Source organism: Colletotrichum tamarilloi, assembly GCF_030869305.1.
Source record: "Colletotrichum tamarilloi strain Tom-12 chromosome Unknown Scaffold_164.1, whole genome shotgun sequence".
NCBI classification, from domain to species: domain Eukaryota; kingdom Fungi; phylum Ascomycota; class Sordariomycetes; order Glomerellales; family Glomerellaceae; genus Colletotrichum; species Colletotrichum tamarilloi.
In genome coordinates, this window is record NW_026849547.1 from 26,122 (window position 1) to 41,837 (window position 15,716).

General features: G+C 51.7%; 6 protein-coding genes across 6 annotated transcripts; 3 read left to right on the forward strand and 3 right to left on the reverse strand.

Moving 5' to 3' along the window:
- Positions 1-785: 785 nt before the first annotated feature.
- Positions 786-1,193, forward strand: CTAM01_15476 (uncharacterized protein; the record flags this gene model as incomplete). Its single annotated transcript, XM_060531473.1, has 1 exon — positions 786-1,193. The coding sequence occupies one exon, from the start codon at positions 786-788 to the stop codon at positions 1,191-1,193; it is 408 nt and encodes a 135-aa protein (XP_060373942.1).
- Positions 1,194-1,854: 661 nt separating this feature from the next.
- Positions 1,855-3,241, forward strand: CTAM01_15477 (uncharacterized protein; the record flags this gene model as incomplete). The annotated part of the gene is made up of 3 exons (XM_060531474.1): positions 1,855-3,014; positions 3,068-3,101; positions 3,161-3,241. The coding sequence occupies 3 exons, from the start codon at positions 1,855-1,857 to the stop codon at positions 3,239-3,241; spliced, it is 1,275 nt and encodes a 424-aa protein (XP_060373943.1).
- A 694-nt stretch (positions 3,242-3,935) lies between these two features.
- Positions 3,936-4,979, reverse strand: CTAM01_15478 (zinc-binding dehydrogenase; the record flags this gene model as incomplete). The annotated part of the gene is made up of 1 exon (XM_060531475.1): positions 3,936-4,979. One exon carries the CDS (start codon positions 4,977-4,979, stop codon positions 3,936-3,938), a length of 1,044 nt encoding a protein of 347 aa, XP_060373944.1.
- A 1,668-nt stretch (positions 4,980-6,647) lies between these two features.
- CTAM01_15479 (uncharacterized protein) lies at positions 6,648-8,099 on the reverse strand (the record flags this gene model as incomplete). Its single annotated transcript, XM_060531476.1, has 1 exon — positions 6,648-8,099. The coding sequence occupies one exon, from the start codon at positions 8,097-8,099 to the stop codon at positions 6,648-6,650; it is 1,452 nt and encodes a 483-aa protein (XP_060373945.1).
- A 2,137-nt stretch (positions 8,100-10,236) lies between these two features.
- CTAM01_15480 (uncharacterized protein) lies at positions 10,237-11,678 on the reverse strand (the record flags this gene model as incomplete). The annotated part of the gene is made up of 2 exons (XM_060531477.1): positions 10,237-11,348; positions 11,576-11,678. The coding sequence occupies 2 exons, from the start codon at positions 11,676-11,678 to the stop codon at positions 10,237-10,239; spliced, it is 1,215 nt and encodes a 404-aa protein (XP_060373946.1).
- A 2,716-nt stretch (positions 11,679-14,394) lies between these two features.
- On the forward strand, positions 14,395-15,652 carry CTAM01_15481 (uncharacterized protein; the record flags this gene model as incomplete). Its single annotated transcript, XM_060531478.1, has 2 exons — positions 14,395-15,459; positions 15,548-15,652. The coding sequence occupies 2 exons, from the start codon at positions 14,395-14,397 to the stop codon at positions 15,650-15,652; spliced, it is 1,170 nt and encodes a 389-aa protein (XP_060373947.1).
- Positions 15,653-15,716: the final 64 nt, after the last annotated feature.

Sequence of the window (15,716 nt, forward strand, 5' to 3'; positions counted from 1 at the left end):
GGGGGAGGAGATGAGAGGTGGGAGGCAGGTGAGATCTGGGAGTACGTACCGACAATACCTCCACGAATTTTGGTGCTTCTACTCTTTTTTTTCTTGCGTTGCTTCCTTCTTGCTGGTGTTGCTTGCTGCGTTGCGTTGCCCCCATTTCTGATCCAGTCAGGCTAAGGTTTTTGGCCTGAGCGACCGGCTGCAGCGAATGACGCCCCCTTCCGTCCGCAAATGGTTAGTGCGTCGTGATTGTAGCGGGGCATTGCAGATCCACTGCCTCAATGGTCGAGCTGAGACTGCGTACCGATACCTACCAGACGGCAGAAACTACGTGAGCCTTCAAGTATATGGACACGTTTGCAGCAGCTTCGCCATCTTGAAGGAAAAGTACCTACCCAAGCCAAGTACCTATCTCAATGCTCCTGTCGGTAGTATAGGTACCTGACTTGGGGACCATCCCCTTGGCTGCTGCTGCCTTACCTGCTCAAGTCTTCATGTATCTTTTCCCATTCGTGGAGGGAGAAGATGAGGTAAGAAAGTAAAGCAGTTACGTCGAGTCTTGGACTTTGGATTGAAGGGATAGCTTTCCTCCAGCTCAGCTCACTTGGAATGGCCACCAGATCCCAAGAGTTTCCGGTAACTGAACGTTGAACAAACGCAGCAATTTGTATAGGTAGTAAACAATGAAAGCAATCAACGGAGGCGCCTGGCCAGGTTGCTAATTTATTCAAGGAGCGCTGTTCAGTGACAACCAGGTAACAAAGCAAAACCTGGCAGTGCCACAGCCGAGGCCAGGAATGTTGCAAGTCGGGAAGCTCCAAGTAGCTGTTTCTAGAAAAAAGCATCGTCATTTCCGTCCAACTCAATTCGCCGCACGAAACAGCAATCCTAGTTGTTTGCTCTGCCCATCGCGAGGTCGAGATCCTCTGTGCGTCGGTGCATTCTTCGGATTCTACTGTTATATCCTTCAGCTTCACATCACGGCGTGGTGTTTACATAGATACCTGCCGAAACACGATGGCATTGTCACGTTGTTGTTGTTGTTACGTATCGCCTCTCGCAATGGGGTCCGTCAAGCTTTTGCCCATATATTGAGGAGAAAGGCACCCTGGTCGACTTGTGTCATATGTTCTCGGTCACGAGGCTGTATCCGTCACTCAGAACCATCCATGTGCAATGGCGAGCTGAAGCTTGAATGGAGGTGATTGGTGTGACTTTCGATGTATGGATAACCAGTCAAGTAACCGCTACAAGCGAGATCTCGAGCGACAGTGGCTGACCGTGGGCGGCCAAGCAAGCTATTCGCTGCCAGCGCCTGGATCACAGACTCTAGATCTTTTCAAGCGTGCAAACTACACAGAACTTTTCCTTGTCAGAGAGGAAATAGCATCTCCATCACGTCTCCAGGCCACTCAGACAGCCAGCCGAGAGCCCGCATATTGCCCACGCTTTCGGTACGTACCGCATTTCTGCCCTGAGCTTTGATGTGGGGTGGATGTCGAGGGCCTCTAATCATCCTGCCTGAGGTGTCAAGGGAACCATCTCCGCATTATCCATATCACATGACCCGTCAGTGGCATGACGGAGGCCCGGCTCGGCGGGCAACCTGACTCCAAGGCACCACGATGATGCGTGTCTGATGGTTCTGACCTGCCTTACCACTTCATACTTCCACCAGACGTTCCAAGCACCCCCAGCACATCGTCTTTCTCTGGGACCGCCAACTCCGAGCGGAGAGACATCCACTCCGTACTTCCGCACTTTCGGCGAACACCATCGACCACTGCATAATCTTGCAACAACTTCACGAAAGGCCGTCTGCGCCGACCCTGCTATTTCGATACCTCGCATCCTACGACTTTCACAATGTTCGCCACGAAGCCCCTGAGCTCTATCAAGAATGCCATTCCCTCGATTCACCAGCCGCTACCCCTCTCGTCGAAGCAGTCCAAGAAGCTCCTCAATGTCTTGAAGACTTCCTTCCGCAAAAATCTCGACAAAGAGCATGGCTTCGCCCCCGAGACTACCGACTTGTCCGCGGCCAAGGCTACTTCTTCAACACACTCTCCGTCTCGCCCGACCGACCAACATCTTCGCTCCATTCTATCCAACCCGCTATTCAAGATTGGCGCTCAACTCGGCAGTGTCCCTTCCGCAAGTTCCAGTCCTAGAGATCCGATGGACGTCTTCGATGAGGCAGTATCGCGAGGCATGATGACAAACCGTGCGGCGCAAGGCTGTCTGAAGGCGAAACGACTGCAGATTCTTCAATCCAGTACCCTGTCAGTGGAGGACTCAATGGCGGCATCTGCAGCTGGATTGCGGGTAGTTCAGTGGTTGAGGTCCTCTGGCCAGGAACGGAACCTGGAATTTCTCGCCGATGTCGGCTTGAGCCGTGAGCTCCTCACGTTCATGGTTGCAGAGGGGCTGGAGGAGGTTGCGTGGACGTGGGCGGACCGACTAGTTCGCGGCGAAGGACCTGCAGATGGCTCCAGCCAGATTGTGGGATTCTTGGTCGCCAACTTGGTGCGGGCGAAGTCTAGATTGGAGGACCGCAGCCTAGATACGGCATTTTCAACAATGCTAAGAGCGGAAACCACTTGGAAGACGAATTCTCAACTTCCTCAGATTCTCTGGCAACCTTTCCGCCATCTTTCCTGGGAAGCCACAGTCGATGCGTGGAAGCGACCACTACCGTCCGCGCCGCTATACGAATCCTTCGCCAGAACTGCTACCTACCAACGACCCCTGATCAAAACTATCAGACTCGACCGCGCACATTTGGACCTCCACCATCCCACTAACCCAGATCATACGGGGGCCTTGGCTGTGCTCCGTTGGTTCCTGGAGGATCGAGGCACCTTGGAAGGCGACGGCCGTCTACCTAGAAGGCTGAGGACAATGGCCATGGATATTGTCACCCATCTCACAAAGATCGGCCGGGCTGAAAGCGCCGATACGGTTTTGCGCCTGTTGCACGATAACTCTTCGACCAACCCGTGGCAGCAGCCCGGGCCACTGAACGTGTGAGCCATGTGAGAGGCATTTTCTTTCAAGCTCACACCAACACATCTGCCAGCACACTCGGCATCACGCCTGCCGTCGTCGCCTTGGTAGGTGGATCACGCGACACGCCAAGGTGTCGTTGATCTGACAATTCCTTCTCACACAGGGCCTGCCTGAGAAGATCCAGAGCCGCGCCATCGTCGGTCACCAAAGAATCGACGCTGCTGGCTCTATTCAGATGGCTTGAAACAATCAGGTGGACAAATTAAGTCCGGATTTGAGACTACACGATTTCCTGCAATTGCGAACCAAATGTCCCTGAGATGTGTCGTAATTAACCTACGACTGGATATAGGAAGGCTGATGGCTGCTGGTGACAACCTCTTTTTTTTGAACAAAGCTCATGAGATACCCGCAAATGAACAATCATTTCAACCCATTACATGTTTCAATCTCTTCAAGTTGTAGCTTTGGTGATGATGAAGTTCTCATGACTTCAACCCTCGGCCGCCTGTCTATGCGCAAACAACGAATGCGCTGTTTCGACACGGGAGGTCCCTCACGCCGAGTCTTACATGAGGGATGAGATGAACCAACAGGCTGGCTTGTTGGCTCGTGCCCAATCACCGTGCAATAGGCCGATCGAAGTTAAGATGGGTTGCATACATTAGTGCTTACTGGTCGAGAAACTCAATCGATTCACTATCTTATTGAATAACATCGAATCTTTACCATAACTCAATGACTGAATTTAGACCTTGCTTTGCGTGACTGCACAGAAACTCCACGAGAACGCCATAGAAGAGAAGCAACCCACCCGGCCGCCTTTTCCATATCAGCCGTATGGAAGAATCGCACAATTTTCCTGTTTACCCTTCCGTTCCCCTCTTCACCTACCTCATTCCAGAGATATGAATCCCCCTTCCTCAATTCAGAACCCCTCAAGCCTTCTTCGCGACCTTCACCACAATCTTACCAGCAGCCGACCCCTCCTTGAGCTTCTCATACGCCTTGACAGCGTCCTCAAACTCGTACGTCGAATCAACCACAGTCTTGACCTTACCCTCCGCCATCCACGCCGCAATCTGCGCCAGATCCGCGTGCACATTCTTCGTCATGAACGCCTCAAACTTGTGCTTCGCGCCGCCGAGGAACCCCGGCAGGAACATGCTCGGCACGAGACTGCTCACCTGCGCAAACGACACCGCCCCACCCACGAACTTGAAGTGGCCGCCCTCGAGCAAGAAATCGTCAGAGGCCTTGTACAGGTTCGGCGGCGAGTTTCCGACATTGTCAACGACGACGGCGAAGACCTTGCCCTTGGCGCGGAGGGTCGAGACGACGTCGGAGGTCTTGTAGTCGATGATCTCGTCGGCGCCGAGGGATTTGCAGAGGGATGCTTTGCCGGTGGAGCATGAGACCGTGACGGTGCAGCCGAGCGCCTTGGCGATCTGGATACCAAACGTCCCCGTGCCGCCCGAGCCGCCGTTGATGAAGACGTGGTCGCCGGCCTTGACGTACGGCGCGATGGTCTGGTACGCCGTCAGGCCCGCCGTGCCCACCGCGCCAGCCTGCTCCAGACTCTCCGCGGCCCCGGATCCGTGAGGGAAAGCGGCTACGCCGTCGCGCTCGGCGACGAGGTACTCGCTCAGGGAGCCGTGGCTTCCCAGGGGATCGACGCGGCCGACGACGAGGTCGCCCGGGGCGATGTCGGTGATTTCAGAGCCGACGGCGACGGCGCGGCCGGAGAAGTCCATGCCTGGGCAGCGGGGGAAGGAGACCATTGCTTTTGCGACGAGGCCTAGGTCCGGGAGCTTGTAGTCTGCTGGGTTTATTCCCGCGGCGACGACCTGAACGAGGACTTGCGTTGGTTTGAGGGTCGTGGCGGACGGGGTTGGGACGGTTGTTAGGGCGAGGTCTTTGATGAAGGCGCCTGGGGCGGGGATCTGCCAGCGGCGCATTTCGGTGGGCGGTTGTTGGGTCATTTTGGATGGTCTATGTGGTTTGTGATGCACTATCAAGGTTTATGGTGTCTGTTGATGAGATGGAGATGGGTGGAGTGAGGTGAAGTATGAGGTTGTAAAGCTGTGAGTATGAGTACGAGGTTGGGTGTGGGAGAGAGGAGGTCTAGATAGGGCAGCTCAAGCTTCCTCCCCGCGGGAGCGCCCCGGTCATGATATTAACTTTCACAGACGGTCATTGCTTCCCAAGGTGGGGTGACGGCCACTGACGAAATCAAAAGTCAACCGGGCAGCGCAAGCCGGGGAATGCGGGAACCGTCCCCCCTCGCCAACCATCAGTCAGTTCATAACTCTCTTCCCTCCCTCTTCCTGGGGGGAATGGCAACCTAGCACAAGCACGGCCACACCGCACCCGATAAGTCAAATGGCGTCACGACTCGGCTTGCCCCGATCCGGCTTGTTCGCTCCGATCATTCTCCCGGAGACCCCGATCAGACCACGGGAACTCGGAGACTGGTTCAGACGTCAAGTCCAATCCGCATGAATCTTCAAGGTTGATATGAACAGGTGCTCCACCTCGTGGGGGCTGCCGATTGGAAGAAGCGGGCGACAGAAAAAAATTCCTGCGGTCGGATTTTTCTAGAAGAAAGTGGGTTATTTCTTTGGCAGCTACGGCAACCAGTGCATGGCATGAAGTATCAGTCCTGGAATTTCTCAAGGATGCGACATACTTTACTATCTTATGCAGACCAGTTACTGTAGCAAACGACTCCGATATTCAAGATTACGGGAATAACATCAGCCGAGGCTCTATTGACTTGTGAATATTGAGCATTCTGAGGTAAAAGTCCACGTAGGAAGGGCTGCAGCTGTAGGGTCAATGAAGATAGTCACTCCACCATTCCGACCTATCAGAGTATCGAGGATACAACGCTGCATTGAGTGGATGCGTAAATGTGGCGGGTCACCCCACTATCAACGACAAGAGTCTTGGTGAGGTCCAGGAACATCATTTAGTGGCTACCTATTTCCGATTGATACTTAGGACTGAAGCGAGCTCATTAGATCTTTCTGCCGAAACTTTCCTGATAATACTTAAAGGCGAGGGTCAATGGGTGTTCACGATCGTTGTGGGCAATTCTTCACCTTCCTAATCGACCTTGTTTAGGATGAATACCTAGGCTATTCGGGCCGGTTGAAAGTCTAAGCCATGGCATTTGTATTGAGGTAAGATAGAACATCATTCTGTCAACAGTTTCTTGCATTGTTTAGTTTAGAGCCGAGCTCTCTTGCCTAGGTAAGTAGAAGCACAAGACAAGCTTCCCATTTCGTATAGAAAGACATAACGCCTGATTCTTTCCTCTTTAAATCTCGATGCCATGAAATTCTTGGTATCTTATTCTTCCTCGTCAAGCAGCCCAAATACGCCAAACGGGAATCCAGTGCGTGGCGCAAGCCATGCAGCATATTCCGGGGTGCCTTGAACACTCTTCTTTCATCGATATCGTAAGCCCAGGCGATGCTTCCGCCAAAGTAACACAATAACTTCATACTTGCCGCGATTATCAACACAGCGATTCGACTTATCGTTGAAGGCATCCTCGCCCGAAACAACAAGAAATACTTGTCTTCATTATTGTTTGTTTCCCCCCTCGTCCTTCCCTGAAATGGAAACCTCCACATCTCTTATACTCAGGCGCACCACGTAGACGCCCAGCGACCAAGCTCATTCGGCCCACAGATCCTCTCCATATCATCCTCCCTCAGAGCAAGAAGGACCTCCCAAGGAGCATCGCCCTTGGTAACACCACGACGCTGCATGATATTCATGCTGCCGTCGTTGGCAGACCACGTCTTGCGCACGTAGTCAGCCCTACCCCCCGTGCCCGGGATCCCAAAGTCCACATCCGCGCCCATGTGCGTCCAGACGCTGCAGCCAAGCCCAGCGTGGCCAGGCTGGAGCGCTTTCATGAAGGCCTTGCCTTCCATCGTAGGGTCAGGAAGGGAAGCGGCGAGGGCGATCCTGGCGGGGATGTAGCCCGGCGTGCTCGCCTTGCTGACAGCCTGGCGAACGCGCCAGGAGGCGTCGAGGATAGCGGGCACGGCGTCGCAGGAGAGGATGCCGGAGCTAGAGGTCTGAATTAAGTCCCCTACTGGTATCTGGCCAGTGGTGGTCTGTGTGTATACGTTGCCCCATGCCCCAGGGGAGAAAGGAGGGGATAGACGGGGGCGAGCATCTGCGGCGGTGGTGAAGGAGGTGTGGTCCTGCTCCGAGAGGTGGGCGAAGCGGGATCTGGTGACGTGGACCCAGATCAGGGCGGAGAGGGTGTCTGCCTTTGAGACAAAGGCTTTCTCACCGTGCTTCCCACGTACATGAGCGAGGGCTTCGCTGTGGATTTCGGAGAGTATCTCATTCGGGATGCTGAAGAGTACACAGACTGCTTTGGGGGCCTTCTCTGAAATGCTGTGGGTGCTGGTGACGGTGTTGCTGGGGCTGAAGTCGTACTCTGGGAACATAGCCTTTGAGATGTTGGTGGAGATATAAGGGGACATGAGCGGACGTTCAATCGCCTCGTCAAGAAAGGCAAGCTCAGGGTATTCATCATGGCCCTGGCCAAAATACTCAAGAAACGCCTTGATGAAACCGCCGTCAAAGATTGCGTGATGAGTAGAAAAGCAGACAAAGAGACCTCCTCCAGAAACCTCTGTAATCTTCAATGTAACAGGAGGGCAGGATTTACCCGGCTTTGGGTGATTAGGAGAGAGGGACAGGATGTCCTTGTCCATGAATGAAGGAGGCATGCCACGCTCCTTGAGACTTTGGTAATCGAGACCTCCAAGGTGCTCAACTGAGCTATATGCAAAGATGTCTGGTCGCTGATCCATGTTGATCTGGGGATATAGCAGATCGTAGGTGAGCTCTAGTTCATTTGGTCGACAACTGTTACTGGCTGGGCCAATCTGGCCTGACAAGAAGGGCCAACGGGCAAGAGCAATCCCGAAGCGAAGCTTGAGATGGGAAATTGTCTCCTCGGTGTACTTCCCATCCTGGTCGAAGACGAAGATCGATCGCACGTAAATTCGCGGGGCGATTTGGTCCAAGGGACCGAGTTCAATGGTATCCAGGACGGTGGTGCTACACATTGTGAATATCGGTGACGAGTATTGAGCAGGGTTGTTGGTATACGTGTAAGTGAGCTGCTTGAGACACAAGGAGCAGGTGTAGACCAAAGCTCACGAGACTCGTGAGAGAAATCTTGAACGTCGCAGAGAATTGAGTGAAACCAACGTGGACGTGAGTAAAGGTGCCTATTGGGAGGAAAAGACGAGTTGTTGCCCTTAAGATATGGTCACCTTTAACTATAGTCTGAAGAAGGTGTCTCCGCCTATTGTGCGACTGGGAATGGAGATACCTTTCGCGTTATGCGAAGCCGGGTAAACTTGAAGTGTAAAATAGCGGATATACAAGTCCTGCCCTTTCTCGGAGATAGGTTGCTCCCACAGTGCTCGCAGCTTTCCTAACAGATGCTTTGGCGCCGTTCTTCAAAACCAGAAAGCTATCACTGTGGCGAGGTAACCTGCCTAGCCACTGATCTACATAGGTGAGTTTGACTTCTTGGGGCCCGTGGTTGAGGAAATAATTTGACGAGAGAAATATGAAGTCGGAGCATGAGTTTCAGGAAGTTTAAGGGGACATATCCTCAAAATCAGTCCTGCTAAGGCCTGTAGATGTTTGAACACAGCTGTAACATTTTTTGTATTCTGTTGTTCATTTCGTTGGAAAATCAACTTGGATTGTCTCATTTCGAGAGCTGTAAACACGATAAAAAGCATAGTAGGGAAGATTCAGCTTGAAATAGAGCCAAGATCAACATGAAAGCACTGTGTTGTATTGGACAATGAAAGCTTCAATGTCATTGTGGGTTCAGGCCTTGCTACTCAAAGAGGAGCAATACCAGCCCCTTGTGAATCGTTTGACTGAAAGAGCTCTGAATGCAGATGATGAGTCCTAACAGTTCCGGCGGCAGTTGCGACATTTGTTCTGAAAGAGAGAAATGAAAGAAGAAAATTGAACGCTGGTCAGGACGCAGCGTCCGTAACACAAAGACGAGTCTAGTCCGCAGGGCCGTTTGATTCGACCTTCACTATCATCTGGCGAAGTACTGGTCGTTTGATCAAGACTATGCCGGTCTCGAGAGGTATCTTGAGGCATTTGCGAGAGAATGTTTTGGCAGTGTGAGTCACCTCGATCAGAGTCAATTTGCAATATGACTTTTCATCCCAGTGACAGGGGGTGCTCCATCCTTCGTAGTTAATTACCGACGAATGACCTCATGGATGCCGTACTCTGAAGTCTTGTTGCGGGAAGACCGTGGAGGTCAACTGAATTGATCGCAGTTGACGGTTCATGAACTGGCCTCAGCTTACGAGATATTGAGTAGTTTCTGGAGAAAGTAGCCTCGAGTCCAGATACAAACACCCTATTGTTGTCGGGATGGAAATATCTTTGAGAGACGTATTATTCTCTGGCCTGAAAAGTGGAATTGGGAAAAGGCTTAGGAGAGGAAGGATGACAGGATGAAATCACCGAAGCCTTTGATCGGTCCACCTTAAGAAAGGTCTACAGTTTTGCGGTGAATCCTCCCTCAGCAATTCAGTTAGATGAGTCTAGTTGCTGATATTAACGTAAGAAAAGTTTTCGTTATAATTCGAGGTGTACTTGCATCCATTCCCTGGTGTCTTGAACTCTCCCGTAGCTTCATACTTGGTATCTGCTTACTCTTATTACTTGTAGCCTCATATTGTTAAGGCCATCGTTTTCTTTTTTTCTCGCCCTAGTTTTCTCAATAGAAACGGACTTATTAAGCTGGTAGAAACTTGTCTGCCGTAAAGATGGAGTTCGGCCAAGCTCAACAAACGGCCTCCCTGTACTAGTAGGTTACAGCAAGTGAAGTTCTACGATCTTTGCACCACCATCGTGTAACTAGCTTTGCTGGAGCTTTTATTTAAATCATCTAAAATAAGAGAACCACGACCATGAAAAGTTACGATTGCCTCAGTGTGTGCATTCAACGAGTAATGATTTTGAGATATGACACATAGAGTAATATGAATGTTGCATTTCTTATGGAAGTCTATCAGAAAACCGGCGTTTGCATTGAACTGTAGTTTTTCTTCAGTCGAGACTTCGGCGGAGCAATAATTTGGCTTTCTCCCCATAGGAAGGCCTTCAAGTTATTGAGGTACACCAGCCCATCATTCCCAGTCCTGCATTGCCAAACTACTGGCATCTGGGATAAGAGCTCCCACAATCAGGCGTGAGAAAACCACGATTGATTCCCGGAGGGCAGTACTCAAACTCCATGCAGTCTCCCGATGACAAAGTGCAATGCTCCCCGTTGAATCTCTGGCCTTCGGGACATTGCGGCAAGGTCTGGCCCACACATTCTTTGGAATCAGCATCCCATGTAGTGTTGGTGGGACAGACGGGTTCCTGCTCAGATTCGCAGATCTTGCCATTGAAGTGAGTACCCGGAGGGCAACTAGGTTCCACGGTGGCCGCACACCGCTCTCCGTCAAACTCTGTTCCAGGCTCACAACTCGGAGTGTCACCGACACAGACAGTTCCGTTGAAATGAGTGCCCAAGTCACATTCTGGTGTCTCATCGGAAATACACTCCTCCCCGCTGAGGATGTATCCAGGAGGACAGGTCTTCTCTTCAGTATCCTGGCACCGGCCGCCACGCCACTGGTGACCGGGTGGGCAGTCCGGCGGGTCGATGCTGATGCAGGTTGTACCTTTCAGGACGAGGCCTTTTGGACAGGCAGGCGGGCCTCTGATGCACTCGCCGCCGACGAGCGTCGTATCCTCGGGGCAAACCGGGCTTTGCCCGGTGACACATGCTCCGTCGCTCAGAGACGATCCCTTGGGACATGTAGGCGGAGTGATTGATACGCAGCGTGAACCGTCGTAGATGGTGTTCTCAGGGCAGCTTGGAGGGGGACCCCCTACTCGGGTGCAGTCAGCACCGTCGAAGTGGCTGCCGTCCTCACATTCTGGTCGGCCACTGATAGCGCAGTCTCGTCCATTAAAGGTGGTTCCAGAAGGGCAAGAGGGTGGCTGAATGCTGATACACTCGTCACCCTGGACGTGAGTTTCCTCGGGGCAGACAGCTTCGCCCTTGTGGACGCAGTTCCCGTTGGATAGTGTCGTGCCATCAGGGCAGATGGGTGGCTCTACGGAGATACAAGTGGTCCCATCGCGAGCCGAGCCAGGAGGACACCCCGGTGGTGTTATAGAGATGCATCGGGCGCAGTCCAGCTTGAATCCGGGGGGGCATGATGGGGGAAAGACCGTGATAGCCGTGCATCTGTTGCCGACCTGTTTCGTTCCTGGCGGACATCCTTCAGGAGGGACTTTGTATGAACACATGTCTCCGTTCCACCTTAGGGGAGGTGGGCAACACCGTGAAGTGCTTGAAGCCTGGTCGGTAGACAACTCCGTCCCAGGTGAGCAGACAGGTTTGTCTTGGGAGACACATTTCGTGTCTTCTAGGGTATCGCCAGGGGGGCACGACGGCGGTGTCTTCATGATGCAGGTGTTTCTCTTGACGCTGAACCTTGTTCCGGTCGGGCATTCGGGGCCACCATCGGTAACGCAGTTGCCTCCTTTGGGGAAGGTCCCAACTGGACATTGAGGAGGTTGACGATGGCTACAAACATTGTTGATTTCGTCGTATTCGCTGCCGGCGGGACAACTGGGTGGTACGATACTGATGCATACTCCATCGGAAAGATTCGTGCCGTCAGGGCACACTGGTGGGGTGGAACTGACACAACCTTTGCCGTTAAACCGATCCCCATTGCCGCAGATGGGCAACTTGGTCGAGATACAGATTTTATCGGCCAACTCTGTGCCAGAAGGACACTTCGGTGGAATTTCCAAAATACAAGCCTTGTCTTTCAGGGTCGACGGGGAAGGGCAAGATGGTGGGGTGCTCGTGATGCAGACAAGCCCATTAAAGGTCTCATCATCCCGGCAGATGGGGCCAGTGATAGAGATGCAGTGACTACCTCTCAGCTTAGTGCCGTCTGGGCACCTTGGAACGCCAAGGACGCAAGAGTTGCCATCGAATAAGGTTCCTTCCGGGCAACACTTGACGCGGCCGGACTCTGGATCGGTGTGAGGTTTGATTGCGTCCAGAGTCCATTTGTTGCGTACTGCCGACCCAAGTGGTATTTGGTCAGCTACTGCCTGGAGGGCAAAGAGAAAAGAAATGAGGCCCGCTTGAAAGGCCACCATTGTAATAGATTTTGAAAAATTTCAAAACTGGAGCTTGATAGATGCTTTTGGAGAACACAAAAAGAGTGGTGTTGATTGCCTGATACTCTTCTTGTATTACATATCGCGGGATGAGATGATATGGAGAGCCTTAGACAAGACGGGAGATTGGATCTGTTAAGACCGGCGAGCCGCCGACATAGCAATGTTCTCAATTCCATTTACAACAGCGGAGGAGTAGACCGGCGCATTTTTCTTGCAAAGTACACGTCATGATCCGCAATCTTTCTCATCCGGGCCTGCCTATTGTCCGCAAACGTTGTGTGGTTTTCTATCACTCAGAAGGGCTCTCTTGGAAGTGATATTCAAGAGTTGAACCCTTATCGAGATCAACGCCCAGTCAAGATTTCGTTTTTGGAGCTAGAGAGACATAGTGCAAAGGCAAGAAGCAACTCTTCTAAGTCTCCTCTATGCTGAGCTCAACATTGAAGGCCCTTAGAGTTTGAGACCAATAAGCCACAGTCTTACTACATGGAGGTTGTGGAAGAATTTGCTTTTGTGGAACATTAACAAATGCATTCGGTACCAAACACGACTGGGCTTCAACATCGTTAATCCAATGGGATAACTTACTGATTAGGCCTGGCTGGTTCAATAGTCATGTCGATCTTCAGCGTCGCTTCCGAGAAGCCGATACAAGTCGGAGTTCCTTCCGTCGAATACGATTCGTTGAGATAATGGTAAGAATTGCTATGGGCGTACTGACTTCTCCACTGTGGCAGTGGTCGTGCGGGCAAGACACTTTTATCGGGTAGATCATCTATCTCGATAAGGGATCTACCGAGACATGGTTCTTCGAGGAGGTCCAACTGTGCCTACGGCCGTATCTGAAGCTCTTGGGACCAAACAATTAATGATGAACTTGGTCTAGTTTGGTTTACCATTTCGCAACGTCTGAGCTCTGACGATGTTCGCAGAGCGTGGCAGACATCCAGCATTCTCATTGGCAGTTGCTTCTGTTGAACGTTGTTCCAAACCATGGATTTGGTTCACAGATCTCGGGAGATGAGCTGATAGAATGTCTTTCAAACGGCCGCGTAGATAGTAGATCGTTTCTGAGAGCGTATGATATCGCCGGTTTGGAATGAAGCTGCGGGGTACTTTGAGACAATGTTAAGGAACGGGACGATCCAGTTGCCCGGCTATCGACTTGAACTAACCGCATGCCTCACGAATCACTGCCCGCCTCGGACAGCTCTAAGGTCCCTGACAAGCCATCTGTGAGACAGTGAGGCTGTCTTTCAGCGAATTAGCGTGTACGGTCGGCGGGGAGAGCCGTACCTGCTCAAGAGCTACAGTTTGTAGGAGCTCTTAGTGGAATTCCGGAAACAACAGTATCAAGAATCTCAGTCTTCCAGTGACATCATGGTGAGTGCGTTGAACAATGTCGATGCTCTGGGAACTTCCGGATGTGGATTCAAGTTTCTCGAATAATGGTTCTCTCACGCGTGAAGCTAAAAGCTTACGTCTTACAACTAGGCTTCAGGTGTGCCGGCTGGTCGGATAGTCGGACATTTCAGAGTTTGAGTTATGCTATGATGGTGATCGTAACGCAACGCAAACTATCGTGGCGTTTGCGAATCCGCCTCGATGAAGAGACAGTCATGAATCCAGTGAGACTAATCGTATTGGCTGCCTTCATTGTTCCATTGATGTGGCGGCCTACTAAAAGATCAGTCTACTAATCTCAGTATAACCAATCAGAGGTTTGATGCCTCAATTACCACCGACGTTGGTCTAAGAAATTGGTAAGACAAGAAGCCATATTCAATGTAGTGTAATACAAGGTGATGCGTGCATTTTGTCGGCATCTTTGGACAAGAACACGGCACGTGAGAAGCCGATCTATCTCTTCGAAATAGTATTACTGTGTCTGCAGATTGGAGAGGACTTTGTGTTTATCAGGTGAATCACGAGTGTCGCTGTGAATACTTCTGAAATTGTCCTCAAAAGAATAAATTCGACCACTTGCACACCCTCATCGGAGACCTGCTCACACGCACTGAGAATCCGTCTTATTTGCTTTGGTTGAACTTCCTTAGGTCGCCGACTCGACTCTACTCATTCTAGACTACTTCTGTTATATGTTCCACCACTATGCACCTATCTTTGGTCACACTTATTCTTGCTCCAAGCATAATCGGGGTCTTGGCAGCTGAGCAGGCGCCCCTCACCGGCGACAACGGCAGCTGTCTTTCATCCCCAAGCTACAAGTCATGTTGCCCCACACAAACATCTTCTGGGAAAGATGTTATCGGTGGTAGCACCTTCCAATATACCTGTGCATCCTGGCCATCAAACTCTTACAAGACTACGATCATATCTCGTACGCCTGCTCATTGCGCCCAGGCATGCGCCCAGGATTCTCAGTGTGTTGCAGCAGCCTGGATTAAAGGAAAATGTTATATAAGCACGAACGCTGCCTTCAAGCCCGTCACTAACGATAAGACCGACTCCATACTCCTCGTTAAGACAGACGAGGCTTTCGATGGTTCCACATCAGGCGGTACTGGCCACGATAAAGCAGCCGAATGCGAGAACGAAAAAGACGTGATCCGGAGCCAGATGGCATCTCAGTGCGAAAGCGAGAAGCAAAAGCTTCAGACTGGCTGCAAAGATGATGTCCGGAAGGCGGAGGAGAGTTGCAATCAGGAAAGGACAGCACTTGAGACGAAGGCGGCCACGCTTGCACGGGAGAAAACGCAGTGCGAGGCCGATAAGGCGCGAGAGCTTACCAATGCCAAGGCGCAATGTGATGCCGACAAGTCTCGGGAGCTTACTGATGCTAGAACGCAATGCGATGCAGAAAAGTCTCGAGAGCTCACCGACGCTAGAACGCAGTGTGATGCCTCGAAGTCTGCCATCGAAAAGCAACTACAACAATGCCAAAATCAACAGGGCCAGGGTCAGAGCAACCAGCAAGGGTCTCCTCAGGAAGCTGAGTGCAAGACTACGTCGTGGCAAGCCATGTGTGGCAGTAGGCAATGCGCGGATAGATTCTCCATCGAAGGCGTCGAGTATGAGCGAAGGTGCGGCGTGGCCACAACGAACACGAGGCAGAAGGTAATCTCGACCGCTGTCTACCGTACACCGTGGGACTGTTTGAAGTCTGAGTGCAACGGAGTCTCGAACTGCATGGGTATTGGTTGGACTAATGCGTTCGTAAGTCTCCCGTTCTGGCTTCAGACCCACCCTTGCCAGAGTTCAACTTGGAAGTACACGTTTGCTAACGGTTTTGGACGTGAAATAGAATCTGTGCCACGTCCACCTGCATGCGAACACTGTAGGAAAGGTCCTCAAGCCTGTTGGTTCACACCATGCTCTATTCAAGGTGGACTGGAAACAGCCATTCTAAGAATAGGTTAATAATTCGAGGAAATTGTGGAGGAGGTCATCCCCTGTGGGCAATAGGTGATGGC